At 37.5% G+C, this 21,691-nt stretch overlaps 1 protein-coding gene across 2 annotated transcripts in view; it reads left to right on the top strand.

Moving 5' to 3' along the window:
* The window catches only part of CREB3L1 (cAMP responsive element binding protein 3 like 1), a 493,540-nt gene that overhangs the window by 427,334 nt on the left and 44,515 nt on the right, over positions 1-21,691 (top strand). The window contains exons 5-6 of one of the 2 annotated variants that reach the window (XM_044082632.1): positions 11,454-11,611; positions 18,111-18,260. In XM_044082632.1, coding sequence (XP_043938567.1) covers positions 11,454-11,611; positions 18,111-18,260 — 308 coding nt within the window. Of the gene's footprint in view, positions 1-11,450; positions 11,612-18,110; positions 18,261-21,691 lie in introns of both variants that reach the window. The other variant, XM_044082631.1, reaches the window with a different exon arrangement.

Raw genomic sequence — 21,691 nt, 5'->3', positions numbered from 1 at the left:
ATAGTCCCTTATCTAGTGAGGTAAAAAATATTTTACATAAAAACTGGAGTATGTTCAAAACTAACAACAAGATATCTAAAGCAGTGGGTGAGAAACCATTTTTTTCTACTAAGGTGGGTGCAAACTTGAAAATGCTCATAGAAAACAAGGTTGTTGGGGGTGTTAAGAACAACACAGATGGTACTAGACCTTGTGGACGATGCTCCCATTGTATTTTTATTCAGCAAGTGCCCTATGTTATTTTATCCAACAGGACAGAAACTACAGTATATTTCAAAAATGGAATTGTATATAGCCAAATTATGGAACTCCCTCCCACCCACAATTACCTCCATATCATCATGCACCCACTTCAAAACTTTACTAAAAGCACACCTAAAAACATGCTGGCTATGCCCTTGCAACTCCCACTCTAATATCACCCACCCCATCCAACTACTACCTTTCTTTCCACTCCACTCCACTAACTACCTTGATTATAGCAAGCTCAGATGCTCATAAGCCTAGTACTTATTATACAGCAGGAACTTCTTATTGTAACATTTGTTAATTTCTGTTATGCACTTCACAGATAAAGATTCTAGTTGTCTACTGATATACTATGTTCTTCATCTGTAAATATGTTGTAAGTAATTGCTATGTTAAATTGTTAATCGCTATGTAATCCAATGTAACTACTGTCTGTTTATTTTAACTGTGGAGCTTTTCTCCCTGGGCCTCCGCTGAAAATGGACCTACGTCCAGTCGGACACTCCTGGTTAACAAATGTAAATAAATAAATAAATAAGTAAATATCTTGCAATATGCAATACATGCACTGGATTTTACGTTGGAAAAACTGAGTGGGCACATATATAGAATTTATGAGTATTTATATGATATGAAGAACAAGAAAGAGACTAATGCCCTATACAGGCATAGTATGACCTGTCAGAATTTTTCAGGTTTTAAGTTTGCTGTTCTGGATATGCTGAATATTGACTTGAGATGTGGGGATTGGAAAAATATTTTATGTAAAAAAGAGCTTTTGTGGCAATTAAGGTTAGCTGCCAACCTCCCGGTTGGAGTAAATTATTTTATATCTGTATTACCTGCCTTGAAGGAAAAGGCAGGAAAATTGTGAATTACAATTTGGCTTTAAAGCCAATTGTTTTCAGGTATTTTATAATGGTTGTCTTGGTCGGAGTATCTTCTGTTTTATTTTATATAACTCATTTCTACTTTATCAAATTTTAAATTTATATTTGCAATTCAATAATGTGGTTAATACACCTTTTTTATGCCTTATGGTGGTCAAAGAAATATGGCTTTAGAGTAGGCTTCTTCTTATTATTTCGGCTTTTAGGGGTCGCCACAGCTGATCATCTGTCCGCTCATGAATGGCAGTGGAGTTTTACGGTGTCGAGTTGCCAGCCCGGCGCCCAACCTTTCACAGAAGGCACACACACTCACACCTAGGGTGAATTTAGAGTGTCCAATCCACCTACTGCATGTCTTTGGGATGTGGGAAGAAACCGGAGCACCCGGAGGAAACCCACACGACCACAGGGAAGACATGCAGACTCTGCACAGAAGACACCCCAGCCGAGAAATCAAACCAGGGAACCACTTGCTGTGAGGCGGCAACGCTAACCGCTGCATCACCGTAGGCAAACTTCAATAATTGTTTACATGTCATTCTTAAATTAATGGTTGGTGAATGGACTATTTTTAGCCAATGATAGTTGGTTTTACATTATTTAAACTTTCTTTTTAGTATTTTCCTTGTTCTGATGAAGTCAACTTTTGTTTGATGAAAGCGCTTAATGTTTAATACAATAAAATTATGTGGAGTTCCAGAAGCCCTGGTGGTGCGTTTATTTTAGGGGGGGGGTTATTAGTTCTTTTTCCACACCATTGCACCACATTTTGGTTTACTTATAACTCACCAGGTCTAAATGAAATGGTGAATATAAAATGTTTTTTTTTATTGAATCGTAGGTTAAAAAATTAATAATTAGTATGATTTTATATGTATTTTATAATAGTTTTTGTTGATGGAGTTATATAAAGGAGGGCATCTGTTGTTGGAAGTATTCTGATGAAGACCCAATGTTACTCAAGGACAAAAGCACCCAACCAGTTATTTGTTGCCATTTGTAGATATTTTTGAGTTTGAGGCATTTTCCATGCTTTGGTTTTGGTTGTCTTCTACAAAAACATGCTAACCATTCACAATATCGACAGCAAAAAATTACACTTAGTACATTGAAAAAGAAAACATTTTCTTTTCTGAAATACTTCCTGTAATGTAACCACATTCAGCTAAAATTTGTCTGAATAGTGGTAGTGTTTTGGGAAATGCCCCTGCTTCACCTTAATAATATGTGCTAACCCTAACCCTGCCCATGATGACATTTATCTGAATGTGCAGCTTATAAGCAAGAAAGCCCTTCCCATAACACTACCACTATACAAGACAGCTTGGACACTCATCACTAACCCAAATCACACATGCATATCCACACACACACGCGCGCGCACACACACACATACACACATACACACACACACATGTACACACACACACACACACACACACACACACACACACACACACACAAAACCAAAGTATATATCTCATTTATGTGTTACTACAAAAATAAAATTCCAGTAAAATGACAATTCAATAAGCTGGATGTTCAAACAAAACTTTGCACCTCTAGCTGTCGGCCAAAATAAACAGCACTCATATATCATATAAATAATACACACACACACACACACACACACACACACACACACACACACACACACACATACACACAGACACACACACACACACACACAGTTTCCCTTCAGTTTTTCTGATGGATAGCATAGGTGTTACTACCCTTCAAATTTCTGCAACAGCTAAATCATGTACTGTCAAGCATTATGTGGGTGAGATTTCCCTTTAGTCTCAGTTGCGTGACTCTGGAGTTTTAGGATGTGAGGGAGTGGATCCTCCAACAGAGAGAAGGAGGGGGAGGACCAATGCATTGATTTAATGTGAAAGATGCCATTAATGCGTGGGAATGATTTTAGTTTCATTTTAAGTTTGTCACCTCTACGTCTGTTTTTGTAAGTGCTTATTGGTTTTGTAGGTTTTACATACTGACAACTATTGTTCAATCACAGAAGTATGTTAAGTTTACTTGTGAGACTTGTGATTTGTTGCTCTTCAAAATCAGTTGTTTCTGTAGTCGATGATGCACCATTCAGTGATGTGCATGTTGATGGTTTGTTTAGTCAAAGTATATATCACATGTACTGTACAAATACACAGATTAACTTCACTCTGCTGATTTATCAGTTCATTGATTGAGTGAACTGTTTGAAAAGTTTGTCAAGAACACACATTAAGAGATGAAGATGTTGAAAAAAGGCAGATCAAGTGAGTATGGGTATGTAAGCGTGGGTTTGGGATTTTAATGTCTAAACTTTCAGATATATGGAAAGTTTTGGCATTAGATTGTGGGACTATTTACAACTTAGAGTAAGGGCAAGGTTACGGGGATACAGATTTAATGTTGTACACATATGCTACTATACGTGGTGCCTGAGTGTCCTCTGTAGTGGTATTTTTATGGAAATTTTTTTTTAGGGTAAATTGCTGGGTTGGCATTTGGTTTAGGGTTAACATGAATTAATAAAGTGGTTTAGGGGGTCAGGGAGCAGAGCCACCATTATAAGCAGTCTTCCATTTTTGGATTCTAAGTATTGTATTGGTTATGTACTTCCCTGTACTTGTAATTAATTAATGAACCACCGGGCTACAGTCATTAAGCTCTTAATGAATTTTTGTCTGATATTATACTATATTTATTTTCAATAATAAACCATACAATTTAACAAAAATGTCTGGAACCAGAGTCCCACATGTCCTTCCTTCCCTATGTAGAACAAGATCACATTGACTAGAAGGATTTGATAAACCCTACCAGTAAACAGACTGAGGCTATACTTTGCCTTGACAATTAAATGCAGCTTAGAGTTCCTCCTAGTGTTAACCAGTTAAATCTTATACTATTTATTTCTCTATCTCTAAATCTCTGCACAAGCAGAGATTCAGAGGTTAGTGTTTTCGCCTCACATCAAGAGGACCTCAGGTTCGATAGTCAGCTAGGCTGTCTTCTGTATAGAGTCTGCATATCCTCCTTGCATTCGCGTAGGTTTCCTCCAGGTGCACCAGTTTCCTTACACATTCCAAAGATATGCATCTGGAGCATTTCTCCACAGGCCTTTGCTGAAAATGGGTTCTGTCCCAGTTGGCCTTTCCCTCTGTGCAAATGTTAAACTGTTTAGGTCTTATCATAATCTTGCCTAAATATATTAATTCTCGTGAAAATGTACATTAAATTATCTTCTGTGTATGTGTAGTATATACATATGTATGTGTGAAAGATGTGTATCTCTTTCTCTCTCGCCTCTATAGAGAGAGAGAGAGAGAGAGAGAGACATACACATCTGTATACAATACAAATATGTTTACTATCACATACTCAAATTTACTCCATTCGAGTGTTAAGATGTCTGAATCACATGTTCAAAAATCTCAACACCGAACACAAAAAATGTCAAAGGCAGCATTTTAGTAAAGTCGAAATTGTGAAAATGTCGTCTTTACTGAAATGCTGCACTTCCGCTCAACATTAAACACTGCACCCCCCCCCCACTTATATATACAAACTCTGAGAACGCACTACAGTGAGGGAAAGGGTACATTGCCCAATAACCACTACAGTGTGATCTGCACCACAATGTTGAACTTTACAACAGCGAATGCTAGCTATTGTAAGCTTCGACATTGTGGTATTCGTAATTTCAGTTCAGCCAAAGGCAGTTTCGCACAAATGTCAATCGCATAAAGTGAGATCGACAAAGTGATTGTAAGGCCACAAATATATATATATATATATATATATATATATATATATATATACCTATATACATACATACACAAACACACACACACACACATATATATATATATATATATATATATATATATATATATATATATATATATATATATATATATATATAGGATCCTCCCTGACTGCACTTGCCATCAAAACCTTAATCGGCGAACATACTTAACCGAAAGTGCTGTTCACCAAAGCAACACTTTCGGGTAAGTATGCTTGTTATGCCGGTCGTACTACGGTGTGGATAAGGGAAAATTCCCTTTTCCCCAATGTAGTGCGACCTCGGAGTGAGAATAATGTAGGGGGTGTGTGGGGGGTGCAGGGGGGCTTGCCCCCTGCATAGCAGCAGATTTTATGTTTTTTTTTTTTTAACATACTTTAATGAAAGTGCTTTTTCGGTGAAAGCCCTTTCGTTAAAGTGTGTTCGTAATTATGGATTCGGACTTTTGAGCTTTCGATTAAAAGTCCTTGATCAATATATATATATATATATATATATATATATTCACATATGCACACATACACCACATGAGACCATATGACTTCAGCAGCAAGTACCTTCAGGGTAAATGAATGCGTATAAGAAGGCAGACTTAGATTCCTCCTGATATACAAACATATAAGCGGAGGAAACCCCTTCAGAAAGTAAAGGATTGAACTGCTCCTAGCAGCTTACTGATATTTTATTTAGGAAAAGAAAGCAGTGTCAATGGCATGAAGGGATATTACTTTTCTACAGTCTTTGCACAACTCTGTAAAAAAAGTAATAGTTCTGTCTCCTATCACTTCTGTTGGACAGCGAATGTAGTTTTTTTTTTTTTTTGGACACAGAAAACCAGAAGAAAATTAAAGTTAAAAAAGGAGATTGTTGAAGCATATGAAACCATAAAAAAAATTCTGCAGTGCATTTGCTATCTTCACCTTGATTCTGTATTGGGGAGGTATTCTTGGATGTATTTAGTCCTATTTATTGACACTCCTCATACTTCTTTAAATCTACGATAATAGTTATTTAAACAAACTGTTCAGATACAATTTACATAGCTGGGAATCAAAGTATTCAAGTTTGTTTTGGAAGGGGGAAAGACAAAGGGGCATGGAGAGGTTAAGTGATTTGTTTAGAGTTACACATTACGCTAGCTGGAGCTGACAGAAATCAAATCAAAGTTGTCTAAAACTAAGCTCAGCTCAGTGTCTTAATCACTGCACTGCAGATTCCTGGCATGAAACAAAACAGTAAGGATATCCATATTGGCGTGCATCTTTCAAAGACTGAAGATACATTATCAGCAATGCCTGGCATCACTTTGCGATTCCAGTCGCCACTTTCTGTAACTAAAACAAAAAAACTTTGTGAGAGACAGAGTAAAATTGCAAGTCATAATTAGAGAGTTCCCTTAAAATCATGAATAGTTGGGAGGTATGAATCAGTGAGGCCCAGACAGCTGGACACAAATGCATTTTAATTTGTGGGTTATAACAACCAGTCAAGGAAGGCTCGACTCTTGTATGTTTGTGTTCCTGCAGTATCAGTTTAAGTAAGTTGTTTGAAGTGGGGCAGGCCACACACGATCATTTCCCACATGATGGCTATAAATAGTGCGCGAGCACACAGAGAAAAGCATTAGTCATGTTCTTTTGGTTCTGATCTGAACATCAGTTACCAAGGCCAGTGTCTAATCCATTACAGCTTTTGGAGCCTGTCTGTAATGAGCACTCCATTTTTGACAGGATGGGTACACTTCGCTTTGTGGCTTCAGTCCTGAAAGTGGAATAAGAAAACAAATGTCATCAGTGGTTGCCAAATGTGAGATTCACATCTCATAATGACAAAGGGCTTGTGTTTACAGGGATAAAAGGCAGAATATGCATGCATGGAATATAAGACAGCGGTTGAATTGCGGAATGCAATGAAAACAATAATCATCCATTATAGCAAAGTAACCCATCCATTCCATAATGGATTCTAAAGATGGAAACTCTTAACAGTAGTCTGTGCAGACAGTGGTATTTATTTATTGTTAGCTAGATAAGGAGTGTTAATTAGACACAGCATCTATATGGTTGATGTAGGTGCACAGTGATTTAGTTAAGAAAATTCTTGAAATTCATGTAATACTCCTGTAAAAGTTGCAGCAGTCAGCCCCAGCAGTTCAGATCATTGCAAAATACTGCACTTCCTATTGTATTTTGAGGGCATATTGATTTGTATAATGTTATCACTTTTTTTACCTTTTCATTTTCAGGAGTTGCTTTATTCAATTCATGGTATCAGACTTCAGTGGGTATAAGTTAGGAAACACACTGTGATGGGATACCTTCCTGTACTGCTCAGTGCACACACGTGCGTGTACACACACAACATACAAACTTGGAGGCAGTTGATAATACTGCTGTTTCATTTGCTGATATGTCTTTGGCAGGTGAGAGAAAACAAAATCACAGCAAAAATACTGTAGGGCAGAGGGGAAGGCATGCACATTCCAGATGACACTTAGCCAAAGAATGAAATGAAATCACATAGACTGTGAAGCAATTAAGTGGTTTGACAGAAGATGTTGGAATCAGTGCCATACCTTTCCAGAGATTATCATGGAAAGGTTGAAAGCAATTTATTGTTTTAAAATGGGAGTGTGACTGAACAAGTAAAGCAGTACTAAGGAATTCTTTACTTAAGGGCCAGCCTCTAGATGTAGAGGCCTGGATTTGTTTCTTCTAAACCTATGACTTTATTTATTAGCAGCCTAAGTACAGAAAGAATATCCAAACAGGTGATGTAGTTAGGCCTGCACATGCCTGTTTGCTGGAGTCTATGCTTTAATGTGATGACGATGATTCCCATGGATTTCTGGGAAAGCAGCAACAAAGCACTCTCCTATCTCAGGAATTTTATCATAAATGTGTTCACTTACAGAAACATGTATACAGCAGGCTAAGAGTCTAGCATGATCATGGTGGAGAGAAGAGTAAAATAAGGTGGGCCAGGAAAAGAACAACTGCACTCAGGTTGCAACATGAAGGCAGCCATTTCGGCCACCTGTAACTACTACTGTGTCCACTTCCTGTGTGGAAAATGATTAAGTGAAGCATATGTATGGTGGTCATTGGCATGGTGATAAGAGAAGCGTTTTCCAGAAAAATAATACATTACTTGCAAATGTTTAATTAGTACAAGTATTATTTATTTTTTTATTTTCTAGTATATCCTACACTTATTCCTGAATTTAAAATGGTGAGTGCTAACTCCGGGTGGGGATCACTTTTCTGCCATTATGTACAGACTAGTGAGACTGGTGATTTTAAAGTGAACTAATTTCAGTATCACTTATGTCATGCCTCTCCACTTTCATTCCACACCTTTTTCACTTATTATAAATTACATCAAACCCGGTGCCATTAAAACCATTATTAATTTACAGTACTTTCATACACAGGACATCCAGTGAGATGAAAGCACTTAAAAATATATCTTTTAATACTTTTTTATTCACATTTCCTTTATTTTCCACAAAATTTAATGTGTTTATCTGGTATGAGAAACAGGGTAAGTACAATTTTAAAAGACAGAAGACTACTGTCTTATTTGTTCAGTCTGGAAGTTTGTTGAAAACACTGGGGAAATGGGTATGCTGGTAATCTATACACTATTATTATTTATATTAGCGCTATATTTCTGTTTACTTCTTTCCTTATTTTTTTATTCCCAGACTATATGAAATTCCCTATAGTATCACTGATGGGACTCCCAGACTGGCAAAATATAACAGGAAGAATTTTCTCCCACAGTAGAAACAGTTTTGTAGAATTTTATCAAGCTTTAAAATGAAGCACCTAAAAGTCATCCCTAGCCAAACATGTGCCTTCAGTTAAATAAGTCAGTAAAGTGTTTGAATGCCTCCACCTCTAGTAACCTGAGCTGTCATTTCCCTGAAAAAACTTGTTAGCCTGATTTAGGATGGCTTGTCCAGCTACAGCTCTTTGATGTGCAAACCAGAGAGTTGATGGAAACTTAATGAAACAGTAAAATAATTACTAGTCCTCTCTTCAATGCCAGGTGCCAAGAATTTTGATGAACACGTTTAAGTTCTGCCAGTGCTTATTATCTGCCATATATAGCTGTAACATTTCCAAGTCGCATACAGTACTGACATCATTAAATCACCCAGCACTCAGCCTGCATCTTATCTTGAAATGGCATTTCTTTGCCTAGTAAACACTCTACCGTTATTCACAAGTAGTTATTTATGATAATATAGAAAGGGGATCTTCCTTGGTAGCTCGAAGTTTTAAAACATTGGACTTCATATGGTCAAGACCACTAGCATTGAAGTTTTGAAAGTTCGAAACTTCAATAAAATAAAAAAATGTATATTTTTTTACGTTTATGCAGGGGAGCAAGAACACTGCACCCCCAAAATCCCCTGCTAATTAAATATACCAACTCAGAGATCACACTACAGTGAAGAGAACAGTAAATTTCATGATCCGCTGTGTACAGCAATCTCCATTTAAACCATTGAAAGTTTCAAAACTTCAGTCTTATGGTCTCGAACATATGAAGTTTGATGTTTTGAAACATCAAGCTTCTAAAATAGATGGATAGAAAGAACATGACCACTTACTTGATGGTGAAGTAGACAGATCCAGCTGAAGGGGGTATCACTTAGAATTCCTGTACTATGTTCACTTCAAGTCCTGCCTTTTTTATGTGCCCAAATACTTGGATGAGTATTAATATTAGCAGACAATTTTACACTTCACTTTGCTGTGGTATGTTCCCCATAAGGTATCCCACCTGTGAAAAATTAACCTTTGTTTGCCACTGCTTGTGTGACTGGAATCTAAGCAAGTCAGTTTTTCTGTCCCACCAAATGAAAGACGGGTATCATTTGGGCACACTTCTTCCCTCCTGGTCTGGTTGTCCACTAATTCACTTTTATTTCTGAGCAGTGGCCAGTGGCAACTATAATGCGGACTTATTTGCTTAAAGGGTACCAGTACTGTGCACAAATTCATGCCTTAATGATATGACAAAACAGAAGTGGAGTATACTTATGATGCAAAGAAGTATATTAAAATGCAATGATGCATGACTTGTATGTCTTATTTATGCAAGTAAAATGTCCCTAAAGAGAGCTTTATAGAAACTTAATGAAATCTACACGATCGATCCTACATTTATTTAGTTGTTGTGTGACCACAGGACATCATGTTGCCGTTATAATTCTTAGAATTTTTTTCATGCCAGTATATAAACATATTTACAAAAATCAATTTTCTGCAAAATCTACCTGCTTGTTTACATTAGGCCATTGCCTTGCTTAGCGGACTATAGGACTTGAAACTCTTTTAAACTAGAATGGACTTAAGGAAATCAGTATATTATCCTGTTACACCCATCGGCTGGGTAGACATCAGGTAGACTGTGTACTGTCCTTAAGACGTCTTCAGTTAGATGCTACAGAACAAGAACAGAATGGCTCTGAGGAGGAAAACCCATGTAGTGCACACTAAGCAATAGGAACTTTATAGAAATTGGAAAACCTAAAGTTTGTACAGTTTTGAAGAAAATTACTTGGGAAGCATACCAGAAGTTTTTAAGAACATAAAGGAAATCCAAAGCGTCTAGTTAGGTACCAGCTCTCAAAGAAAAAAAACGAAAGTATAGTATCAGGAAAAGCACAAACGTTTTAATGCTCTGAAAGGGTGTTAAACTGAAACAAACCATTCAGAGAGATTGTAGAAACAGAAACTTTATGTAACTCTCAAATCTTGCTGCTTTTCATGAACATCATGCATTTTGGTTTAGAATATTGCTATCTCTTTTGAAATGTGGGAATTATGTGACCAAACAGAGCAGTCACAATACAGGACAAGCAAACAATCAGCTTTATAAAGAAAAAGTATCAGGTTTTAAAGAGGGGTTGCTATTGGGGGCATTTTTTTCTGAATTTGGCTTCTTTCCCTAACTCATAAAGCAAATGACTGAGAACTATAACACTGAAAGAATTTAACAATGCCTGAGATATAAGCATACGAGAACTATAACATTGAAAGAATTTAACAATGCCTGAGATATAAGCATACAACTGTTTATACAATGCTTGCTTGCCCTTTAAGAAAGACATAGGCAGATGATGTGGGTCACATGATTCTTCTCCAATAAGATTTTCTTTTAATCTGCCAAACTGCAGATATTTGAATGGTTTGTACTGTTTTATAACATGATTAAAGCTTGAATATAAACATAAAACTGTGTGTGTGTGTGTGTGTGTGTGTGTGTGTGTGTGTGTGTGTGTGTGTGTGTGTGTGTGTGTGTGTGTGTATGTCAGAGTTTTTGTTTTCTTTTTAACTTGAGAGAAAAATACAGAATTAAACTCATTGTTTTGAGGATTTTCATTTGTAAAGAGTTCTAAATCAAAGAGATGTTAGGACGCCATGAATTTTAAATATATAGCCAGATGACTTCCTTTATTTATTTTAATCTATCATTTTTCTTAGTAGATGATGCAGTACAACTGCCTCCAACACCACCTAGTAGTCATGGCAGTGACAGCGATGGGTCACAGAGTCCACGATCCTTGCCTCCTTCCAGCCCAGTACGACCTCAGGCTCGCTCATCCACAGCCATCTCATCGTCACCTCTCCTGACAGCAGCACATGTAAGTCTAGTTAACAAAAAAGTGTTTTAGCTCACAAATGGATTTCTTAAAAAAAACAGTGGCGCCTCTCTCTTTAGGTTTCTCGGTTTCCAAGTAGCAGTGTTCCTGTACCCATATAGTACCTTAAGTTTGTTCCTCTCAAGAAGGAAATGAGAGGGTTTTGCTGTTCCATCCTTATCCATATCATATCTACAGATGCATGTCTTGAGGTGGATGTAACAATAAACACCAGCAATTCTTTGCCTGTTGAGGTAATAATATTCCTTCACACCAATGTGTTAGTGGCGTACGAGTTTAATGGAATATAAGGACACAGTCATTTACTGCCTGGGATGCATTGTGTGTATCCTAATTTTTTCCTAGTGACACTTGCTGTTCTCTACCACTGAAATGACAACACGATGAACACATTCTGTTAGGGTATTAATGCTCTGTAGTCTAGTCAGTGACTTCATACTGACTTTTCCATGTTCATAGGTAATTAATAAGCATAGCCAGTTTCCCTTTTTTGCCTAAAATAACCTATCCCATTTGGTTGTATATTGGCCTTTCCCATTCCTTGGTCAAGAATTGTATATTAACCCTAAAGAGAATAACTGGGAATCATGCCATAGATGACTTGAGGGGACAAATGAATGGGATAAAGCATTTAGGAGCTGCATCTGTCCATTAGTACAGGGGGCAGTCCTGCAATAAATTTCCAGTTTCTCATCCATAGTTCTAAGATGCACTTGAAAATGTAAAGGGATGAACCTTGTTTTATGTTGATGGGGAGTCTGTTCCATAGCAGCAGTATCTTCTGCAAAATATATCTGTCCATCTAAACCATTCTGATGATGTTGTGGAGGAGGTTTGGATCCCTAGACAAAGTATTTATGAAGCCATTTGAGTTGCTGATGTGCAGTAAATCCATGGGTCGGAGGATGCCTTGTAATGCCAGACACAGGCCTCCTCTTAGCAGTCTGTAGGATACAGAGTATGACGACACTTTTTGTGTTTATATTTACATTGAGATGCTATGGAAATCCTTAACTGACAGAAAACAGATGAATAAAATATTTGACAAGAGCTCTGAATAACTGGGACAGCACACCAGAATTAGCATAACAGTAGAAAGAAGGAAAATGTACTTGTAAGTAATTTACATCTTGCAAGGCAAAAAAGAATGTCTCCTTGTAAGCAAGACAGATCTGCATTCGGTGCATTCCTCACCTGACACAAGAATTTATCCTTTGGGGTACTCTGAACAGCATTATGATGTCACTGTGTTTGGCAAGTCTTTAAAATAACCTCTCAAGTATCTGTAATGGTAACACCTATGGTGACAGTCAATATTTTTATGGTGTGTGTGTTTTCACACGTGCATGCACAGAAGTCTGTTTTGGAGACAAAGTACATGCATTACTGGGGCTCATAAGGAAATGGTTTGCAGTACAATACCATACCATCCTCTCATGGTAATCTTATGTATTGCAAGTATGAAAATCTCAAAAACTTAACTAGTGAACCAGTTTATGCTGTAGGAAGGAGCAGCTGAACTGTTTTTTTTTTTTCTTTTTGAACAGTTTGTTGAAAAGCTCCTTGTTACCAATAGTGATAACATTGTAGTCTTTCTGTAAAGAGTACAGAACAGAATTTAAGTATAATGTAAATCCACCATACAGACCTAGTCCACTGAAGACATCAGTGCCTCCAAACAAAGCAACTGTGTTCTTGTCTCCATTGTGATTGTGTAGCATACATTTAGTGATGCTATGTGTCTGGTTTACTGCTGTTGTACATTTGGCAATGTTCTCTTCACTCACATTCTCACTCTCTCTCTCTCACACACACACACACACACACACACACACACACACACACACACACACACTACTAAAGTTTGGCATTCTGCAGGGACAGTAGTTGAAATGCTGCACCAAACCCTTTGCTTCCTACTAGTCAGCACTGATGCATATGTCAGACTTCTGCTAAATTTGAATGCAGCAGAGGCCAGATGATTCACTGTCACATTGCACAGTTTGTGTGCCACACTGACCCTAAAATGCATTAGATAAAACTGATCGTACTTCATGTCATACGTTATTAGAGTCATTCAGGCAACTGCAAGGCTGATAAGCAGCAGTTTATCCTAGCAGATGTGTGTGTTGCACTCAAACGTCATGTTTAAAAAGGGAAAAATTAAATAAAATTTGCCACAAACAAGATCCAACCTGTCAGTGGTCTGCTGAAGAAATGTGCAAGTGTTTTTCTCAGTCTGAAAGATGCATAAAAAAAGGAAGAAACACCATTAACCTAGAGAGTTTTGAATTTTGTGTCATTCATCAGCTATTTTTTGCTTAAACTGTTATTTGATGTTAAAGGGAAGATTTCAGAATATGTGTACCTTCAGTGTCATTGTCATGCCCTGTACCAAATCAGCCGAAAATCCCTTCAGCACATTAAAATGACTGCACTGTCAAGTTTGTAGACTACAAGGCCAAAGGTAGAGTGCTTTATACTGATGTGACTGAGCAAGTGCAGAGGTTACACAACTATTAATAACCACATGCTATAACATTGTATTTACTTAGATATGTTTCATCTGTTTCCTGGGAAAAGGCAGTTTATTTTGTTTGTGAAATGCATTAAAATACAGGTGACAAAAAGGGGAAAATGACATTTGAAAGAAATTTGTCATATTAGGGAAACTTTAGAAACAAAATTCATAGTAAAGAAAAATAGCTTGTCAGATAGCAGTTGGCAGATTTGGTGGCATTTTGTATTGCAGAGTATGTGGCAACTCCAGTACCTGTTTGCACTGTATTGTTTATTATTGTTGAATGTGAGCTTCTTATGCATGACTACATGCATTTAGCAGATAAACTTGGACTTGGAATATTTCTGATTTATAAAGTTTCAACTGCAATAGAAAACAGGATACATGACATTTCCTGACTTTTCCCTGCACACCGTTAGACCCTCACCATTGTTATGGTTCCAATTAGTCTGTCTTGAAGTCTTGCACTCAGTGTAATGATATAGTCACTGAACCAGAAATGGTACAAAATGACTAAGTTATTTCTGGTAACCTGACCAGAGAGTACAGAAAAGTTAAATGCTTGGTTGCTAGTCAAATAAGGAAGATCAGAGCAGTCACTATCAAAGCCAGGTGACCATATTTGGTGCACAGTTCCTTTGGATGCAGTTACCTCCATAAGGCGTTTCTTCAAACAACTTTTTCTGCTTTCAACACACTTTTTTTTCCTTTGGTAAGATTGCCTTTCACTCATCTGTTTCATGTAAGAAGTGGATCTATTAGGGACTTTAAGTGCTTTCAGTGGATTCCCTGGCTTCAACCTCCATCTTTGCTCAGCACCTCTTTGTTGGTCTCATGCAATCTTGAATCCCTCCTTGAATTACCTCCATTCCTCCCAAACCTATAATCCATTTGGTTTTACTATGTTCTGTCCCAACTGCACCACCACTGATGAAATCAATTGCTCAAGTCATCAGCTGGAAGCAAATAACAAAAGCATTATGTGATGGAGGGTAAGCCCCTGTTTGCAGACCCTTATTTATTTTATACACAAGTATTTTTAACGCTGGCCACTGTGTTTGAGAGCTTGAGATACAGCGAGGACTGGGAATTTGCCCTTTCCCCACTGATGTGCGACCTGACAGTTGGTATATATAAACAGCAGCCCCTCCCCCATAAAACAGTGTCTTATGTTTCAATCCTTGCAGATATTTTTTGTTTGTTTATGTGAGAATTCACATATATTTATACTAACAGTATGCCTGCACCTGCATAGAGAAAACTGACAAGTCCCAAGAATGCTTTCAGTAAGTGTGTGTTCACCAACAGGGACTTGTGGCAGCATCGACTGTCAGTGGCACACATCGATGTACAAGATACAATGTGAGGGTGTGTATTCCACAGTTTACAGCTTTGTCATGTTTACATTCAAGAATGTCTGGGGACACCATGTATTCTGTGAGTTCACATCTCTCTTGGTGAAGAAAAGTTTTGAGAGGCAACCATCTTATATTCACGGATTCATAAGTGCAAGTCTCAGAATAGTGTGACAGTTTCTTGTGGGAGCAAACATTTATATTCTTTATACTAAAATTAAATAAAATTTCCATTCTAAGACTGAAATCAAGTATAATTTCTTAACAGCATCCTTTCAATTCAGTATTCATTTGTAAAACGGTATGCAATTCTTATTTGAAAATATAAAACATGCACTTCATCCTTTGACTTGCCCTTTAGAAAATAAGTATACTGCCTTTGCAGTGCTCAATTTAGCATATTCGTTAGGACTTCTAATGTACTTAGGGTAGGCTCTTTCCAGCTTCTGTGGAGTACATGCCACAGTTAAAGTAGGGTATGTACAAACTATGTGAGTGTCGCTCCATTTGTTCCACATGCTAGATGACACAGACCACTTCTGGATATTTTGTCTTTCCTGCATGTATCATCACATTATTGATCTTATTGATCATTAAGTGATCATTGATTTTTGGGAACGCAGACAGCGATATAAAAGTACTTCTTATCCTGGGCAGTGAGTTCTGTCTTTTGCTTTACTAATTTGACAGTGACCTTAGACTAACCCGCAATTCAGACTTGCCATGCCTGGTCTCTTTTTGGTAAATGTACAATGGTCATTGTACCCTCACTGCATTCAGATTCCATGCCTCTTGTACAAAGGGTGTTGTACCCTCACTGCATTCAGATCCCATGCCTCATCTCTTATCAGTACATGTACAATGGGTGTTGTACCCTCACTGCATTCAGATCCCATGCCTCATCTCTTATCAGTACATGTACAATGGGTGTTGTACCCTCACTGCATTCAGATCCCATGCCTCATCTCTTATCAGTACATGTACAATGGGTGTTGTACCCTCACTGCATTCAGATTCCATGCCTCTTGTACAAAGGGTGTTGTACCCTCACTGCATTCAGATTCCATCCCTCTTCTCTTATCAGTACATGTACAATGGGTGTTGTACCCTAACTGCATTCAGATCCCATGCCTCTTCTCTTATCAGTACATGTACAATGGGTGTTGTACCCTAACTGCATTCAGATTCCATCCCTCTTCTCTTATCAGTACATGTACAATGGGTGTTGTACCCTAACTGCATTCAGATTCCATCCCTCTTCTCTTATCAGTACATGTACAATGGGTGTTGTACCCTCACTGCATTCAGATTCCATGCCTTGTCTCTCATCGGTTCATGTAGAATGGGTATTGTACCCTCACTGCATTCGGATCTCATGGCTCGTCTCTTATCGGTACATGTACAGCAGGTGTTATACTCTCACTGATTCAGGATTAGAAAACTTTCTTGTACTTTCCACACCCTGCAACACTGCCTGCACTGTGGGGCTTAATGGGTAGTGTAGTACCTTGGCTGTGGTATATGTTAGTGCTTGTGCAATCCCATATGCCATTGCTACATTGCTTTACATTATAATTGGTAGAGACAACCACAATATTCTGAGCGATATGCTCTCTGAGGCTATTAAATTAGTTATTTGTCACACAAGCAGATAGCTGAACGATGCATAAACTGGCTGAGTAGTGCAACATTTGCACAAAAATCACAACTGCATATCCATAGGGAATCCTGAAACTATCAGTCCAAAACAAACTCCAGTGTCAGTAAGCCAAAACGGAGGGAAAGGGATCTTTTATTGTAGTGTTTCTAGGTTGCAAAAAAGTGAGACATACATCATAGATACACAAACACATATCTACATAAGCTGCACTTCTGAAAATCCTAGAAATCTCTGGGTGGCTGAACGCAGGGGGTAAAGTGCTTAATACTTGGGCAAATCACAGAACTGGAGGGATAAAAGTCAAGAAAGGGAGAGGGAGAAGCAGAGCATGTCTAGGTGATCCACTGAGGAAGAGGTAACACTGCTGCTCATGCAGGATGTGCATAATATGCTGGTAATGAGATACCCCCAGTAAGTAACTGAGATGTATAGGTATGGACCACCAAGGCAAGGTCTACAGTAGTTACGAGGGGTTTAATAAAGATGACATCCCCAAAGTCAATCTTTTGATCACAATTATGTACAAGTGCAGTGGAATGTTTGATTGTTTTGGGGAGGCTGACTGCAACTATGATGTCATTTATTGTCTATGTATATGGATTAAGAGGGAACATTAGCAGTGCTTTAAAGAAGTTGTGATATGCTTCTTTGCGTCATAAGCCAGAGCTCTAAAAGCACCACAGGAATGATGCATTTCAGTGTCAAGCTGTAACTTCCACTGTTTTTCAGGGCAACAAAAGGATATGACAGCATGGTTAGCTACTGCAAAGTTAGCTATTGGCATACTATTCTGGCTGACAGAACCTTCTGGAATTCTCCTGTCCTGATCCTATTAAATGCCACCTCATCCAACAGGCAAAACCATAACTGGCATGGCTAAACTGTCTTTTCTATAACACAGGTTAACATTGATTCATTTCTGTTTTTTATTTACATTTCTTCCAGAAACTTCAAGGAACTTCTGGGCCTCTAATATTAACAGAAGAAGAAAAGCGTACCTTGATTGCTGAGGGTTACCCAATCCCCACCAAACTGCCCTTAACCAAGGCTGAGGAGAAGGCCTTAAAGCGAGTGAGAAGGAAAATTAAAAATAAAGTAAGTACTTTATTCATTCTTTATGGTTGTTTAATTGTAAAAAAATGACCAGTCTTTCCTGTTTTTTGACATGTCAAGGTGTGGACAATATCCAACACTAGGAAGATAAACCTGTACATCACTTGAATGTTCTCTGATTTGCTAAAATGCTGCTTTACACAAAATACAGTGGCACTATCTTACACCTGAAGAGAGCTCAAGAGCTGCTGTTTCTCATTCATATACCACTCAAATCAGTAGTAAATGGAACATGAAAGATGGTCCTATGAAAGGGACGTATACCCTTCTGTGTAATGTTAATTCACAAACTTCTCATCTGCCCTTAGCTACTTGAGTAATTGTATTCATTACATATAGACTGGGGTTCTAGAATGGAATGGTTATACTGATTTTACAAATTGAACTGCTTTTGGTGGTGCGAGACCTGAGTATTTACAGGACTTCCTCAGAATGCACAAAGTTTAGAAGAGAGGGCTATTAGAGGACAATGTTATATGTTGCAAGCTATTTCACAGCTTGTAAATTCAACAGTTGAGCGCTGTAATTCTTTAGATCCTTCATTAGATAACCTGCTTTTATTCAGTGGAAAGGTTGGGGTCTTACACAACTAAGGGTTCTTCAACAGTCTTTTCTGTGCTCACAAGGGAGTGGTTATCCAATACTGCTAAGAGATGCATGTGTATCTGCAGGAGTGGCCTTAGGTCAACTGGTGCCCTAGGCAAAAGGGCTCCATGGTGCCCCCCCACAATACCTGGTGCCCCCATCCTGGTCTACTTAAACCAAATAAATACTGGAAAGCGCCCCTGATAGTGTAGCGCCCTAGGCAGCCGCCTAGTTGGCCTATGCCTAAGGCTGGCTATGTGCATCTCTCAGCTGACTTTTACCATAGGTTTTAGTTTTATTATTACATAATGATGATGCAAAGTTGAATTTCTGATCTGCTTCATTTTTTTCTGTATCGTTAAGGGCTTGCTAATTAAATTTAGAACATGAATAGTGAATATGTTTTTTGAGAGATGGACATTTTTGTGGTCTTTATTTGGATTTATCCATGCAACAGTATGAGGAATCCTTTTTCATCATTGTATATGGTTGAAATTCATGGGCTAGACTCCAGTGTAAGCCAACTCTGATTCCAAAAGACTTGTTCTCATTGTAAGTGATTTATTCTGGTGAAATTAAATTTCTATAAAGCAGTCCTATACATGTGACTAGAATTCAAAAGACTTGCTCATGCCCCATTTGTCACCAGACCAAGTCTTTTGGAATTTGGCACCTAGTACAAGCCTGCTTTATAGAGATAAGAATTTCAAGTGGAGAGGTACTTTAATAATTTTCATGACACACCAAAGATATAAAGAATCTTTTGATGGCAAAACTGTAGATAATTCAAAAATTTCTACAAAGGGTAGCAGATATGTGTCTTGTCGCAGCCATCATCTGAAGTCCACTGTTAGGATAAACTAATGTATACCCCACTCTACCCCCCAGCTTAGTAATGGGTGCGAACCCTAACCATACACCTTACCTTAAATTAAATCCTTCACATAAAACTGCCAGTATTCAGACAAAGATTAGACTAGTGTTATTTTAGGTTGGTGGGAGTTAATATTTTGATCAGGCAAGGAAATAGTTTTCTTTTTCAGTCTTTTTAGCTTCATATTTAATTTGTTCAATATTATGTATGCTCACATTTATTTTGTCAATGTTGGCAGTTCAACATTAAGTATGTTCAGTCATACATAATAGAATCCTACACACACAATATATATATATATATATATATATATATATATATATATATATATATATATAGGGTCTATATTAGATCAACAAACAATTAAATGTTCGAATCTGTAAAGGTCGACCTTTACAGATTCTAACATTTAATCGTTCGAAAATGTTTAAAAATTAAAAAAAAAAAAAAAAAAACGAAGCGACTAAACCAAAAACCAAAGGGTGTAAGCCCCCTGTGCCCCCCACACCCCCCCCCACTTAAATATACAACTCCAAGATCGCTCCACAGTGTAGGAAAGAGGAAATTTTCCATTTCCGCACTGTAGTGCACTGATGTGCGATTTCAGAGTTGGTATATTTAAGTAGCAGGGGATGCAGGGGGGCTTGCCCCCCTGCTTTACACCCTTTGGTTTTACTTTTTTTTTTGTTTAACATCTTCGAACATTTAAATGTTCGATCTCTAAAGGTCGACCTTTAGGTTGATGTAATACAGACCCTATATATATATATATATATATATATATATATATATATATATATATATATATATACCCCACACACACGGGTCTGTGTTACATTACTGAAAGTTCAAATCAGCAAAAATCAATCCAGTGAACCAAATGTTTACTTTCCCAAAGTTTAAAATATCAAAACAGCGACTGCTAATGTTCCACAGCTCTCGAAGCTTCTGAATTCAGATTGCAGTACAGTCAGAACTGCAAAATATATCCCATTCCTCATTGTAGTATGATCTCTGAGTTGGTATATATAATTTGCAGGTGGTGTGGGAGGTGGAGGGGGGCTTGCCCCCCTGCAAAAATGTAAAAGAAGGTGTGTTTTTTGTTGAAGTAGCTGCTGTTTTGATATTTTAAACTTTGGGAAAGTAAACGTTTGGTTTTATGCAATTTCAATGTTGTCAACTCGCTGATTTGAACTTTTGGTAATGTAACGTAGACCCATATACATACATACATACATATACATATATATATATATATATATATATATATATATATGTATGTATATATATATATATATATATATATATATATATATATATATATATATATATATACACACACACACACATACATACATAAATATATATATTTATTATATTTTATATATATCCACACACACACACTGCTCCATATTCTTTGGCAACAGTCTATCAAGTACCACAGATAACTTCCTTTGTATTTAAATCCTAATGCATTTTTTTGTACTGTTAAGGCCTAGTGACTACTGGTAAAAATAGACTTTCACAACTGCTTACCATTAAAGCAGCATAACAAATTAACATTACCTACATGACGTAAGGACAGGTCTGCTCCTGAAAAGTGTACTGGGGTTTTTATGTTCCATGGTTTCCTTTCCTTCAGTAATCAATGCCCCTTGCTGCACAGGAAATTCAAGTTTATAATACTCTACAAAATACAATGCCCTCCTCCTCCACAACAGATGGTGTGCATGCTTTAGAGTAGGGTACAACACCCACATAGTCTTTAAAGGGTAGACAGCAGAAATATTTAGTAAATTACCGAATTTGATTACTTCCTTGAAACTGAGTAGTTTAGTTGAAAATTTTAAAAGAAAATATGCTATTAGGGCTGATGGGATGAAGAGACTCATGGCCAGAAATGCAACAAGTTGTGTATGTCCTTTTAAGGCTTGATGAGGTAGTGATAGAAAGT

Source organism: Protopterus annectens, chromosome 9.part0, assembly GCF_019279795.1.
Source record: "Protopterus annectens isolate FY-2018-M chromosome 9.part0, PAN1.0, whole genome shotgun sequence".
Classification (NCBI taxonomy): domain Eukaryota; kingdom Metazoa; phylum Chordata; order Ceratodontiformes; family Protopteridae; genus Protopterus; species Protopterus annectens.
The sequence above is the reverse complement of the archived record's forward strand: the minus strand, read 5'-3'. Positions and strand labels throughout refer to the sequence as shown.